This window comes from Drosophila persimilis, unplaced genomic scaffold (genome assembly GCF_003286085.1).
Source record: "Drosophila persimilis strain 14011-0111.01,24,50 unplaced genomic scaffold, DperRS2 tig00000829-arrow-arrow-pilon, whole genome shotgun sequence".
Taxonomy (NCBI): domain Eukaryota; kingdom Metazoa; phylum Arthropoda; class Insecta; order Diptera; family Drosophilidae; genus Drosophila; species Drosophila persimilis.
Genome location: NW_020825359.1, coordinates 644,435 through 658,637, shown reverse-complemented (window position 1 = coordinate 658,637; position 14,203 = coordinate 644,435). Strand labels below are relative to the sequence as shown.

Below are 14,203 nucleotides of genomic sequence, written 5' to 3'. Positions count from 1 at the left end.
GATCGATACCTCGATACCTAAAACGAGCACTCGTACTGCTCAATGGGTAGATAAACATGCGATTCCTTATACCCTCCTCCAGCACAGGGCACTTACAGATCCGATGGGCGACTCGCTTCGGTATAGAAGTGTTCTTATCTCAAAGTTAAACCAATTTACAAGGAAATTTGCTTACGAAAATGGCTTTGGGTAAGTAGGTTAGTATAAGTATTTAACATACCTGTATATCCCACAATAAATATGTAAATGTTTTACTGTGAATCTTCTTGAGCATTAAAGTGGCCCTATCGGGGAATAAGTACATGCAGGGACATATTTTAGTCGGAGGGATATAAGACTTTTTCCTTTACAAGCATTTTAGCAGCAATGCCAGGTGATTGAGAGATTCGCTTGGGCCGGATCGATTCACGCATAGAATTGTGTCAAAACTCAAGCCAGCAACAAATTATTTACTTAGCTTTTCATTCCGTATCTGTATCTGTTGCTGTCGCTGTCTCTCTTTTTCTGTATGTAGAAGCGAGTCCGGTCCGGCATGCCGCCAGTGCCGACAGATTGCCAGTGTCAATACTTAGATGAGATATGTACTATTATATGTGGAGTGTTGGGAATTTGCTGCTGCGCAAAAAGTGCATTAAACTTGAACCAAATGCTGATTGCCGACTGCCAATTGCCGCCACACCAATCGTTCTGGCTCCCTGGAAGCAGAGCCTTCCACAGCGCTTGTTAGCCAAGTACGCATATAGCAACGGACCATAATCTGCCGCTTGGTAATCAACATACGATACGCCCATCCAAGCCAAGCTTAGGCTAAACCTTAGTCCCAAGGTATCGATCCTGGGAACCTGTGAATTAAAATATTTTAAACAAGTTCCTTTAAGTTCACAGAAATGATCTAGCTATTTCCATCTCTTACTTCCATATATTCTTATACTTACATATCCTTAAGAATTAGTCTGCATTATGCAGTTTAATTTCCTCATCGTATGTATATATACATATATACTGATTCATCCGGGAAAAAATCCTTTCTAGCCGATATATTCGTATCCAACACACCAAAATGATCCGAGGCAATCCTTTTCCTTCAACTGCAACATTGGCAACCCTGCCATCTTCGTGCATTCCGAGCCGAGCCATAAATTTCCACAAGTCATCGGGGACATTCAACTGCGAAAAAAGTTAATTTTAAGCTGCAAATTTAAGATGAATTTCAATTGGCCTGAACAATACATTCGCAAGTCGGTTGGCTACTATGTAAGTCCATCTCATGTCATTCGATCACGTGCTTTTCCGAACATCCCTGCCTCATCTCATCTCATCTCATCCGCCATTCGACCTGCCCATAGATTGCACCCACAAGCAGCCCCGAGGAAAATTCGACTCCCAATGTGCAGGCGGAGGAGGACAAGCCGTACTTTGCCAGCAACATTAAGCACTATCCGCACTTGCAACCGAGCAGCCTCACCTGGGTGCCCGACTACCTAAGCTACGCGGATCTGAAGGAGGCAGTGGACAAGGGCTTCGACCCGAAGCAGTTGCGCCCCACCAACGTACCCTGGTCCAAGTTCAAATCTCAAAGCAACACTCTCTTCGATTGGCCGAAATACACTCGGACTGGAGGCCAGTATGCCCACGGCAATGCCAATGCCCATGGCAATGCCAATGCCCATGGCAATGCCAATGCCCATGGCAATGCCAATGCCAATGCCACGCAGAAGAAGATGCAGGAGAATGTGCGTCCGCCAAATGGCCGATTCTAGGGGCGACCGTCGGTGGCAAAAACTCCTCTAATTAGCCAAAGCCGGTTCAAAATCAATCCTTGGGGCTTGCCATAACCCCCCAGCAGCTCGCTTCGCATGGGATATTGTACCGATATGTATGAAAACTAGATAGAAATAATAAAGAAATACAATAACAATTTAAGCTACAATTTTTTGCATTTTGTTGGTTAGCTTTAGCTGCTGCAGCGATGTTCCTTCTGAAGCAATCGATGTACATATATCGGCAACGTAAGTGTGGGAAAATACGCAGTGGAGTATTTGAAGTGCCTGGCAAAAATGTTCAGCAATGTTTTTTAAAATCTATGATCAATACTTGAATCCTTTTTACCTGCCTAAAGTCCATACTAGAGAATAAATTGACAAGTGGTTGTAGCAAGAACAAGTTGATGGCACGACTCGACGCTTCAGACCGTATTCCAACACTGAACATCGATTACATCGAAATACATCGAAATACATCGAAACATCGCTGTAGCAACTAAAGCTAACCAACAAATTGCAGAATACAATTTGCTTACATTGTTATTGTATTTCTTTATTATTATCTAGTTTTAATACATATAGGTACAATATCCATGAAAAGCGAGCTGCTGGGGGGCTATGGCAAGCCCCAAGGATTGATTTTGAACCGGCTTTGGCGAATTAGAGGAGTTTTTGCCACCGACGGTCGCCCCTAGAATCGGCCATTTGGCGGACGCACATTCTCCTGCATCTTCTTCTGCGTGGCATTGGCATTGGCATGGGCATTGACATTGCCATGGGCATTGGCATTGCCATGGGCATTGGCATTGCCGTGGGCATACTGGCCTCCAGTCCGAGTGTATTTCGGCCAATCGAAGAGAGTGTTGCTTTGAGATTTGAACTTGGACCAGGGTACGTTGGTGGGGCGCAACTGCTTCGGGTCGAAGCCCTTGTCCACTGCCTCCTTCAGATCCGCGTAGCTTAGGTAGTCGGGCACCCAGGTGAGGCTGCTCGGTTGCAAGTGCGGATAGTGCTTAATGTTGCTGGCAAAGTACGGCTTGTCCTCCTCCGCCTGCACATTGGGAGTCGAATTTTCCTCGGGGCTGCTTGTGGGTGCAATCTATGGGCAGGTCGAATGGCGGATGAGATGAGATGAGATGAGGCAGGGATGTTCGGAAAAGCACGTGATCGAATGACATGAGATGGACTTACATAGTAGCCAACCGACTTGCGAATGTATTGTTCAGGCCAATTGAAATTCATCTTAAATTTGCAGCTTAAAATTAACTTTTTTCGCAGTTGAATGTCCCCGATGACTTGTGGAAATTTATGGCTCGGCTCGGAATGCACGAAGATGGCAGGGTTGCCAATGTTGCAGTTGAAGGAAAAGGATTGCCTCGGATCATTTTGGTGTGTTGGATAAAAAAAGGCTAGACAGGACTGTTCTCGAGGGAATAGAAGAAATGCGCTGTTAGATGTAATGACAGGCTTGAGCGGTTGCTGAACAAACAAATAGAGTTTTAAATATTTAAATATAGGGATATCTTTATCTTAATCTCGTTTTTGGTTTTTGGTTCATTTGCAAACGTATTCCGGCTTAACCCATGTCTACTGTATTTTTGTTTTGTTTGCACTTTGTACAAATTTATGAATGTAAATTTATGCGTATGTATGTATGCTATGTATGTACGAACGAATCATTTTCTGCGCTCTGGTGTTTTTTCTATGAGTATGAAGATCGTTTTCAGCTTTTCAATATTTTCCTCGCGCCAAGCTCGAGCGCACGTCGCCGCTTAGTTGATAACCGAACGCCCCCCAGAGCGGAGCTGCCACAAAGCCGTTGAAATAACCGAAAGCAACAACAACAACAACGAATAGTGCGCGGGCGTGAACAGCACTGCTAAACGAGAAGAGGACGTTTAGTCACCCACGCGTCCCAATGCTGGTGAGTGCGCGAAGGACTTGTTTCGCTCTCTCCTTCATCTGATTTCTCTACATGCATTGTCCCACTAACACATGTGTGGAATCGCCAGAGAGCACTCTCCCGCCATTGTGGGAACCTATTTCGTGTCACAAATCAACGCGGAGAGTGGCAAAATGTGGGCCCTCGGAATATGCCGCTCGGAGAGCGGATACACAGCTTGGGGTACGTACACACTTACCTGCGCAAAAACAAACGGTAAACATCTCTGTTGTGGTCTCAATACCCAAATATGACCGAGTGACCCCATTCTGCCTTTTGCTCTGTTGTGTTTTTTTTTGTTTGCATCCCATCTCCGACTCCAGTCGGCACACGATTGTGTCTCTACGTGATGCTGATATACTGAGTGTTCTCAGCCAAATCGTATACAGATTATATCAAATTGAGTATCAAAATCATCGTATTTCAAAGCTTGCCGTATTTTTCTTGTGCTCCAATTTGGAAAAGACGCGAGCGTGACTCAACAAGTGTCTGCTGGCATGCTTTGCTCTGACAAAGGGGTGCGAGGGTGTGGGAAGTCTCGAAGCTGAAACGCAATAGGAAATGGCATTGACACAGTGGTGCTGTGGGGAGTGGGCTGCCCAGATGCCTGCCACCTGATGCTTTTGCGGGCTCCAATGCAAATTGTATCTCAGAAAGAGCCGTCCCAAGTGCTGTACGTGCCTCGCCCTGCCATGCGCTACGCGCGGCCTCTATCTGGTGCTATTTCTGTTTAGAATTTTCAGCACAAAAGAAACCGAAAAGCCACTCGGAGCTCTTATCAAACGTTCCAAAAAGCCAAGTTCCCAATCATTAGTTGAGAAAAAGCTTGCTCGTAGTCGAGTTCTGCGCCCCATCCATTGACCATGCGAAAGCTCACTCGCACAGTGGTGTGGCCCCGGCCCTGCACAGTGGTCCGCAGGCAGGCAAGAATGCAAAAAGGTGTAGTCAAACAAATCTTGTGTCTTGGGCAGGCAAAAACCCATCTAGACAGTGACATGCGTTTGCATGTCGTTGGTGTAATCTTCCATGACCTACGACCCGACGACGGGTCGCTATTAACTACCTGCTAACTACTGGGCCCACCGCTTATCGGTCACAATGTGTTTTTAATCTATTTGTGACTGTCCCTGGGCCCTTCCCTCCTATAAATGTGCGAATATGAAGATTCCCAGACAGTTGACTTTATGAACTGATGCAGCTCGGTTGTTTTCAGTTATTCAATGTGAATATTCTCTAAACAAGTACGCAAAGATTGAAAATACATCACTGAAATTTAAAATAATTCGCCTTTAGTGAAAACAAAAGGGATTTCAAAGTGATTTAATCTATACTACGAACATTAATTAATGGGTAAGTTATTCAGACATATGTATGTACATTAGTATGGATATAGTTTACAATATTTTATGGTAAAAGAAGTAAAGGCATTGTCAAAAATATATTATTGAGTATTAATAAAATCGTTCAAACAGGTATGCAAGTTTATGTGACCTGAAAAGCAAAATTTTTTTAGATTTATATATATTTGTATATACCTACATACATATGTGCATACATATCTATTTACTTAGTCAATTATATTCTAGGGTTCATATAATTTTCATGAGAAATATACATTATCCCACCCAAACGAAATGCAAATATTTTTTGGAAGTGAAATTTTAATATTTTCGATGATTAGAGGAGTCTATCTCTCTATCTAATTTGTATTATATTTAATACACACAAGCAAATGATCGTTTAAAGTAGCAATTTCATTGCATCCAACTTTGAGCATAGTTTTGCTCCACTGTGCTGCACAGATGTGCGCCAGCGATAGCTGAGTGAAAGCTCTGGGCGCTCAATGCCGCTAACAGTCGACGGTTGCAGTGCGTTGTGCGAAACGCTGATAACCGCCGCCGCAACAACAGCCGCTCCATGACCAGAGATGATGACACTCGAATTGGGTTAGGCGCAATATGTGAGGCATGCGTCAGAGCGCTCCGCCCGACTTTTTCTTTGTTCTTTTGCCAGCAAACACCTCCAACAACCTCCAACCCAACGTCGACTGCGACGGCGGCGGCGACGGCGACTGCGATTTCTCTCCTGCGCAGCTGGCTGCGCAGCTCTCCTCGTCGCATTTGAACTCTTTCTTACGCCGCGATATTCTTGGAATTATGCACAAAGACAGTGCAGCGCTTCGCGAGAGAGTGCTCGAGGGAAAGAAATCGCGAGCGAGCGCAAGCCCCAGCGGCGCTGCTGCGACGCGTTCAGAGCCAACTGCAGCAGCGACGTCGCAGCACACGCGGCAGCAAAATAAATCGCCCGTCCATTTGAGCTTCAATCATACACGAGGAGGTCCAACAAATTGGGCGGTGAGCAAGCAAGTGGGAGCGCTAGATTCTGGGCAAATTAACTGTGTTTTTTTTGTGTGTCGTGTCGCGTCGTGGTTGATTCCTTTGAGGTCAAAGTGCTTTACAATACGCGCAGACCGCGGCAGAGAGGCAGGCGAAGGCTGCTGCCCCAAAAATTGTACATTCGAGTGCTGCGTAGATGATCATTTCGTGACGTCAAACGGGAAATACAGACAACAGTGCCGACTCTTTCTCTTTGTGTTTGCAAAGAAGATGTTGCATTAAGCGCGCTTGAAACTATGCAAATAGCAAATAAGTGACACACATAGAACAAAAAGGGCAACATGCTGCTGGAAAGGTCAACCGCAGACCAGGAAAAGATGCTGCCACAACCGCATGCAGCAATCAAACGAAAGCCCGAACAGGAACAGGAGCTGCAACCTAAGCTGCACAAGAGATCCTTCGATCCGCACAGCCCGATCAACTACAGCAATAGAAAACAGGCGAAAATGTATTCTAATCCCAATACGCAGCAGATTTTGGTCCAGATCAGACCCTCCATAAGTGTAGCAACGACACCCCCAACGACGTTTCCCAGCCCAAAACCAACAACGACAACAGCATGTGAGTGATGTGATGTGATTCTTTCGTTCTTTGCTTTGCTCTGCTCTTCTCTGCTTTGGTTTGGCCCCGAACATGTTTTCTTTCTTTACGCGCTTTTATCGCGCGCGCACCGAACAGCTGCTGTGACCAAAGAAGCAATCAGCTGGGCACCGTGGTACACTGAAACTTTGTTTTTGCTGGTGAAGCAATGGCCAGGGCAATTATGATGTGTAGTGTACATCTTTGGTAGGGCAGTGAAGTGATATTTTAGAAAAATATTTGTAATGATTCTGCCCCAACAATTGTTTTAATGCATTTGCATGCCTTCAGAAAGGGAGAAAACCACTCCAGTTCCAGTTCCAGTTCCAGTTCCAGTTCCAGTGACACTTAACCCAAGCTTAACCTGTCAAGGATACACCCCTCGCTCATCTCTCTCTATCTCCCACTCTGTCCTTAAAAAATGATGCGCAGCAGAAAGAGAAACGAAAACAACAAATAAACGCGCCGGCGAACAGACGGAGAAAGAGAGAGAGAGACAGCAGGCAGCAGGCAGGCAACGCACTCACTCACGAGGTTGAAGCACGGCAATGAACTTCAGGCGACGAAAGAAAAGTTTGTTTTCGAGGTTAAAAGTGGCCCCGAACGAAGGCAAGGGTACGGGGCAAGCAAGGGAGACCAAAGAATAACAAAGAGGGGGACAGCGAGGGAGAGAAAGATGTAGCAATGGCATTGGCATTTGTTGTGCTTCCTTTCCTCTCATCACCCTCCCGCACGGTCTCTCTTTCTAAATTGCCAAAATATCAGCAGTTTCTACTTAGCGCGCGCCCCATACAATACCATACAATACCATACATACCCACATTGTATATCGAAAGCTCAAAACAAACGGAATGAAAATTAAATAAACAATAGGTTCAATGCACTTAAGTCGCAGTAGAATTCAATTTGCACGAAACACAGGCATAAACATGAACAAACACACTCGTACAGCCCACACGCACACAGTTGCATCCGAAGAAAGCTTCGGATAGCGTAAGCTTTTCGCTCATTTGGCCTTCAGAACCAGCCTCAACTTGCACTCGGAAATGTAAATCGCACTTAACCCATACAGTTGAACATTTAGATGTATCCATTATCCATTGCAACCCTATCAGGCAGGAGCGCAGTGTGAAAGGGGGGGATCCCGGTCTAGCCTAAAAGAGGTCGATATGCCGACCAAATGATGGTCCAAGATGGTTAGAAAGTGATCATGTTAAACATAATTGAAATAAACAAATAATCTATGTTATGTTCATTTTAATAAAAAAGCAAAGGTAATCCTCCAGGACAGCATTTTTGGTAGCAACTCTCGAGATTGTCAAACGATTTTACTGTCAAATTTAGTTCTTCTTTTCAATCGTATGACCAAGCCATCTGAATAATCAAATGAAGTCGTTTAAATTGAAGAATAATGGTCCCAAACGCTCTACCGGGATACCGCACGTTGAGTGTGCATCGAAGGAATCAAAGCTAACTCGGAATCCAACCGAACAGCACAAAAGTGAGTGTGAATTTACTTGCAGCATGTTTGAAACATCTCAGTTTGTGTTGTGTTACCTAGAGTGCAACAATACACATGGGAAAACTGTTGCTTATGGTAGCAAATAGGGCTGTGCGCTTCTCCGACTGTTCTCTGCATCTCTGAGCTTTTGGGGCCGGCGACTGCCACAATCTGTGCGATTCTGCAACGATTTGCACCCAAAACTACGAGATCTGGTCTTGTGTTGCTCCAAATGTGGCCAAAAGAGAATTCCTCATGTATTGTATACACTTATCGAGTATACGCCGTGTGTGTCTGCATTATGCAGAGCTAAAAATATATTTTACTTATCAATTAATAATGAAACAAATGCATTCCGCCGTATATCGCAAAAGGCAATTAAGTATAAATCCAATAAAGCCACTTCCGCACAGATGCGAAACCACCAAAAACAACATGTCAGTGTGACTCGTTTTCCGTATTAATCAGACAGATCCCGCTATCAGATGCAGGCTGCAGTCCATCGTTGCTTCATTTTCGGTTCGTTTCTTTTTGGGGGGTTCCATTTTTTGGATGTCAGGTGGCGGCTGGATGTCTCCTCCCGGCTCCTCCCAAACGTGTTTGCAAATGTAAGCTACATACATATACATATGTACATATGTTTGTTTGTGCGTTTACTTAATACTTCCTGTGGCAGTGGCAGTGGCAGTGGCAGTGGCAGATGAACAAAGACAGAGCGACGGAGACGCAGGCAGGAAACGCTCGAAAAATAATAAAAATGAAAACACATTTTTGTTGTCTCTTAATTGTTATTGTTTTTGTTCTTATTGCCTTGTGGCTGCTGGCTGTACCCTGTCTTTGCGAACTAAAAAGGGTATATGAAATTCGAGCATTGTCTTACGCTCTATTTTGATTCTCCCTCGGAAGTATCGGAGATTCAACCTCCCCTCCAGGGGATGTCCATGCCCATTCCATCGTGGCATTCCCTTGGACTAGGGTATACCCCTAGTCGGCACTTGCAACTGCGTTTGACTGCACTTATTTTTGTTTATTACCGCCTGACCATGAGAGGAGATTGCCATGCAATGCAAATTGAATGACGACAGCCACCAGCAGCAGCAGGCACAGGCGATAATAATTTACAATTTATTAATTATTTAGCGCCTTGCCCTGGCATCCCCCGGGGCGGGGGACACCCCAAACAAAGCCCCTGGGAAGAGTCGCCTACCCCAACAATTTGCGTGGCGGCAAAGACAAGGTCAGAGCCAGGGTAGGCTCGGATAGGGGTTCACTCACCCAAGTGCCACCAGCCACCAGCCGCCAGCCGCCACCCGCCATCCGCCACATGCACCTGATTCTACATCATAGACACGCGCGCGACGGCCGGATGCAGAGGGAGCGAGTGCAGGCGAGGGAGGCACACTCTGCTGCAATTCCCCCCAATTCCCACCAAAAACAAAAACAAAAAAAAGTTCAAGCACCTGCTCTCTCGCTCGTGCTCTTTCACTTTCCCTCTCACTCCCCCATCTCTCGCTTCGCTGGCCGATTAAAGCGTCCTGCGCACACGCTTTTCGCAATAAAACCCAAATGGTTCGGTTCGTTACTCCGATAAGAGCTTTTGTGCTCGCGAAAAGTCCAAAGTTTCGTAGAGAAAGAGCTGAAAGAGCAACAGGAAGGGAAATTGTGAGCTTGCTATCGACAAATCGTTTGAGTAATCGTAATCGAAGATCGCAAAAGGAATCGATTGAGCCCCATCTTGCACCATCTTGAAGTGGCTTTCGGCTTACACTATTTTCGATTTAGTAAAAATCCTTATTTTCCCCAGCAATTTTCTTGAATTTTTTCTACAATTTGTATTAATTTTGATTACCTCTTTTTCTTTATTTTTAGGTGAGTAAAATATACTGCCTGTCCATACCCTGAGTAAGTGACACGCCCCCCATTTCATTTAAACCTATCGACATAAAAATGAACACTTTTCGAACCACAAAAAAAAAGACACAAAATCTAAAATATGTGCAATAATTTACAAAGAAGTGAGAAAAAAAAGAAGAGAAAAAGAGAAGAAACCAAACAAGAAAACACTTAAAAAATTCATTTCGAAACTGCGCATTTGTTCGAGAGAACCCAAAGACGGGAATTTAGATATATACGTATAATATTTATATAGAACTTGTTGCGTTTCGTAAACAATTAGCAAGAAATGCAATATATAATGCAATACTATATACATTTCGAATCGCGCATAAATTCAATCGGATATCAGGGCGGACTACGGCCAAAATGTGGGTGCATAACCACCCAAAAGAAGCCAAATGCCAGAGGCGGAGTGGCATAGAGGGGGTGGGGCAAGGCAGCGAGAGAGACAGAGGGAGAGAGTGTGTCCATAAGGCGTGGAGGGATCAGGTTCAATGGCCAAAACACACAACAACAGAAGGCAACAGACAACAGCCAAAAAGTCACCCAGCCAGATGGGTTGTTGGCCAAATTGAATTGAATTGGAAACAAGTTCAATGCTGGGGGGAGGGACGTATGGACGGCTGGATGGATGGATGGCTGGATGGCTGGATGGAGGAGGAGCAGCAGCTTTGGGGCATGGTTTATGAGGGAGGTTAGGCTCCATCGGCGCCTTGGGGGTTGCAGCAACGAGTCAACCAAGTCATTAACATTCTCTGGACAACAAATAAATCGTTGAACCTGAAAGGCACAGACACAGGCACAGGCACAGCCAGAGACAACAGATAGAAAGTAGAAGGAGATACACAGATACAGGCAGTTCTTGACTCATGCAGCGGCAACGGCAACGGCAACGGCAACGACAACGACAACGGCTGGCTGTCATTTCCCTTTCTTTTGTCGCTTCCTGTATTGCTTTCCTGATGAGTTACTTGAGTGATATCGCTTATTAGGACTATTGGGCAAGGACACGTGTCGTGCCTTGTTTTCGGTCTTGGAATGAGGACATTCATGTGTACAACGGGGGTTCATTGCGCGATAGGGGGCTTTTTGAGGTCACTTCATCTATGTACATATATAGATAAACCAGAAATGCATTGATAAGCCATATCTAAATGGGGGACGCAATCGTAATCGTAATTATTATAATGAGCATCAGCATATAGACTCTTGAAATATAAGGAAGCCTCTGCTTGGAGCTGTATCCAGTGTATGTCCATTTCCAGAGCTCTTACTACTGTTTATTGCCATTATTAAGGACTAATATATCATGTATAACAAATGCAGCAATATTTTCAGAAATTGACAAAGTAAGAGATCCTTTCCTGTTATGGTTATACATACCTCAAATATAAATGCTAGAATACGTGCACCCAAGCCGAAGCTTGTTCCGCTTGGATTCCATGCAGAAACGCAACCGAGAGACGCGGCTGCATGACGCGCCGCACGTATAACCATACCGCATGCATGAAAATATTTGGTTAAACAACCAAAGACCTAAATATACAAATATTTATGCGAATTACAAGCTTAATGTTGGTCCTTTGAGAAGAGAAGAGAATGACAGTTTTCATGGGATCCCTTTACCTTCTTCTAAAGAACTGTTCTCACGACTCACAGATGGCATCCAAATGTGTTCGTAATGCGGGGCATCGGATGATTAACTTAGCCAATCAATAATTATGCACTTACGTATCGTTTATCGTAGTATACTGAGGACAAATACTCCCACAGAGGACAAACTTTATGGCTGACGTGTTGGTTAAAGCCGTGAGGTGGTTGGAGCGTGGGTTTATGTTTATGGGGGAGGGGAGGGGAGGATAGGATAGGATATATATTTTTATATTTCATTTTGTAATTGGTAGCCAACGTCAACGGCCCTTTGCTGACGTGGCCCCATGGAAAGTTTGCCTGTCCGTCTGTCTGTCTGCTTGTGTTTGGGGCTGTGTGTGGGCATGCAGGGGCTAATGGAGGTGGCCGTAAATGCCACAAACAGACACAACACTAGTACGTGCTTCTCCAACCGGCGCATGTTCTTGGTAGTACGTGTCTTTTGGTCAACAAACCCCCCGCTCGGATCCGATCCTTTACTCAACTTTTACTCGATATTTCATCATCAAAATGCGCTTTCTTTGCTGCCTGCGATCTATCCTGTTCTGCAAAAAGAAGAGGAGTTCGGATCTGCCATCTGCCATCTGCCATCTGTTATCTGCAGGTGCTACAGAGTCGTTTAATGCCGAATGACTCGGACTCACGTGCTTTTCCGATCGCCAGCGAAGAGAGGGCGAAAGTGAGAGCGTCAGAGAGCAGAGAGCAGAGCTTTGCACGCGCGCCTCTCGCTCTCTCTCTCTCTCTCTGTTACTGTTACGTTATTCGGGTTCGTTCCTAACATACCACGTTGCTGGAATCTCTCGCATTTAACATTTGGCATGCTGCATGGCCCGTAAAAAGAGGCCAGAGACGGCGCTCGCAGGGTTGTCCGCACCTCGAGCCAGCTATACCATGCGCTCACATGTACGCCACGAGAGAGGGAGAGAGCGAAAGCGCGAGAGAGCCCCCAAGTTGGGGCCGTACCCGCACTTTGTGAATAATTCTGCCATGAGACCAGTCGACGTTTTACCGCCGTCGTCGACGTTACAAGCACAAAGCACAACGACGAATCGCACAGTGCGCCCCGACCGACCGACCCGATTAGCCCCAACGCCGAAATTCACGTCTCCGCGAGTGTTCCGTTTCGTTCCGTTGCCCGTCGATTCGAATCCCGACAGTCCCTGCCCACATTTTCAGATACAACTTGTATGTTCCCATTGAGAACTTTAGATTTGGATTTGGATTCGGTTGTGTCTGGACTTGTGGATACCACACCGATGCAAATCAGTTGCACCCGATTTGCAGTGCCAAACGATGGCGTTGTTATTTGTGCAACAGAAATCACAGAAGCCACAACAACAACAGCAGCCAAAGCCACACCAGTGGCATCCACGATTGAGAACAACAGCCAACGCCGAGGAGCAACGGTGCAAGGATACCCCTCATATAGGGGAGGCGCCACAACAGCAGCAGAAACAGCAACAGCAACAACAACAACGCATTGAAAATCATCTGCATCTGCAGCTGCAGCAACGCTTGAAGTAAAAACCAAAAATATACATACATATATTTGAAATCAGCGAAAACTCTTACGAAATAAAGCCCAAAAATCCAACAAAAATACCAAAAATACACGTTGCGCCTGCGCATCGCCCCACAAAGAACAAAGAAAGTTTCTCTTTTACCCCAAAACAACAACAACAAGAAAAAGTGAGAAAAATAATTTTTGGAAAATAATCCAAAAATAAATAAAAGTTAAGGTAACACTTTTGTGTGTGTGTTTGCGGTTTTTTTTGTTCGAGTGTTTACTTTGCAAGTGACTAAAAATACAATAGAAACCGAAAAAGAAATCTAAAATGGAGCAAATCAGCAATTACTTTGAGCACATGGATTACGTGTCCTTTGGGGTTATAGCCCTGCCCTGCGTGGTGATAGCCGTCTATGGATTCCTTCAGGTGGCCAGTGGACTGGCCAAAGGGAAAAGTAAGTAGTACAAAAGAAAGGTCTACACTAAGGTCTACTAAATAGAAAGAGAAAGAGAGAGAGAGTGACGCCAGACTCCTCCTCCCCAGTCTCCCCGATTGCGCTGACTAAGAGCTGCAGACATATGTAAGATTTTGACATGTTGTTAATGTGGAAATTTACAAAAGATAAACAGTATTTTTGAAAGCATATGTTTTGATTCATTCATCAAGTACTTTTGAGGCCATTCAGCAATTATGGATTCGGATAGTTTGATCATTCAGTGATTGATCGGATCTTCGCAATGGATTTTGGCACTTAACCTGATCCACTTTTAAGGCAATGAATGTTGTGCTCCACATTCCTTTAAATGTGGAATAGAACAGAGCCAAACAGAGTACAGCGAACGGTCTGGCTATTGGCATTCCCCATAACCGCAAAAAAGCAAACAAATTAAAAAAAAAAAAAAAACAAAAAAAAACAGAAATAATATGGAAATTATTCTTGTTCTCGTGTATTCATTATAAGAAATTTG

At 44.8% G+C, this 14,203-nt stretch overlaps 3 protein-coding genes across 3 annotated transcripts in view; 2 read left to right on the top strand and 1 right to left on the bottom strand.

Moving 5' to 3' along the window:
• The first annotated feature begins 1,191 nt into the window (after nucleotides 1-1,191).
• LOC113566688 lies at nucleotides 1,192-1,923 on the top strand. The gene is made up of 2 exons (XM_026993418.1): nucleotides 1,192-1,254; nucleotides 1,347-1,923. The coding sequence occupies exons 1-2, from the start codon at nucleotides 1,204-1,206 to the stop codon at nucleotides 1,758-1,760; spliced, it is 465 nt and encodes a 154-aa protein (XP_026849219.1). The 5' UTR covers nucleotides 1,192-1,203; the 3' UTR covers nucleotides 1,761-1,923.
• A 435-nt stretch (nucleotides 1,924-2,358) lies between these two features.
• On the bottom strand, nucleotides 2,359-3,017 carry LOC6600000. Its single transcript, XM_002025075.2, has 2 exons — nucleotides 2,955-3,017; nucleotides 2,359-2,862 (listed from the first exon to the last, which is right to left on the bottom strand). The coding sequence occupies exons 1-2, from the start codon at nucleotides 3,003-3,005 to the stop codon at nucleotides 2,455-2,457; spliced, it is 459 nt and encodes a 152-aa protein (XP_002025111.2). The 5' UTR covers nucleotides 3,006-3,017; the 3' UTR covers nucleotides 2,359-2,454.
• A 3,049-nt stretch (nucleotides 3,018-6,066) lies between these two features.
• LOC6600029 (serine/threonine-protein kinase pakD) overlaps nucleotides 6,067-14,203 on the top strand; it is a 32,083-nt gene continuing 23,946 nt past the window's right edge. The window contains exon 1 of the mRNA XM_026993438.1: nucleotides 6,067-6,662. Within this exon, the coding sequence (XP_026849239.1) occupies nucleotides 6,383-6,662 (280 nt within the window). The 5' untranslated portion in view covers nucleotides 6,067-6,382. The remainder of the gene's footprint in view (nucleotides 6,663-14,203) is intronic.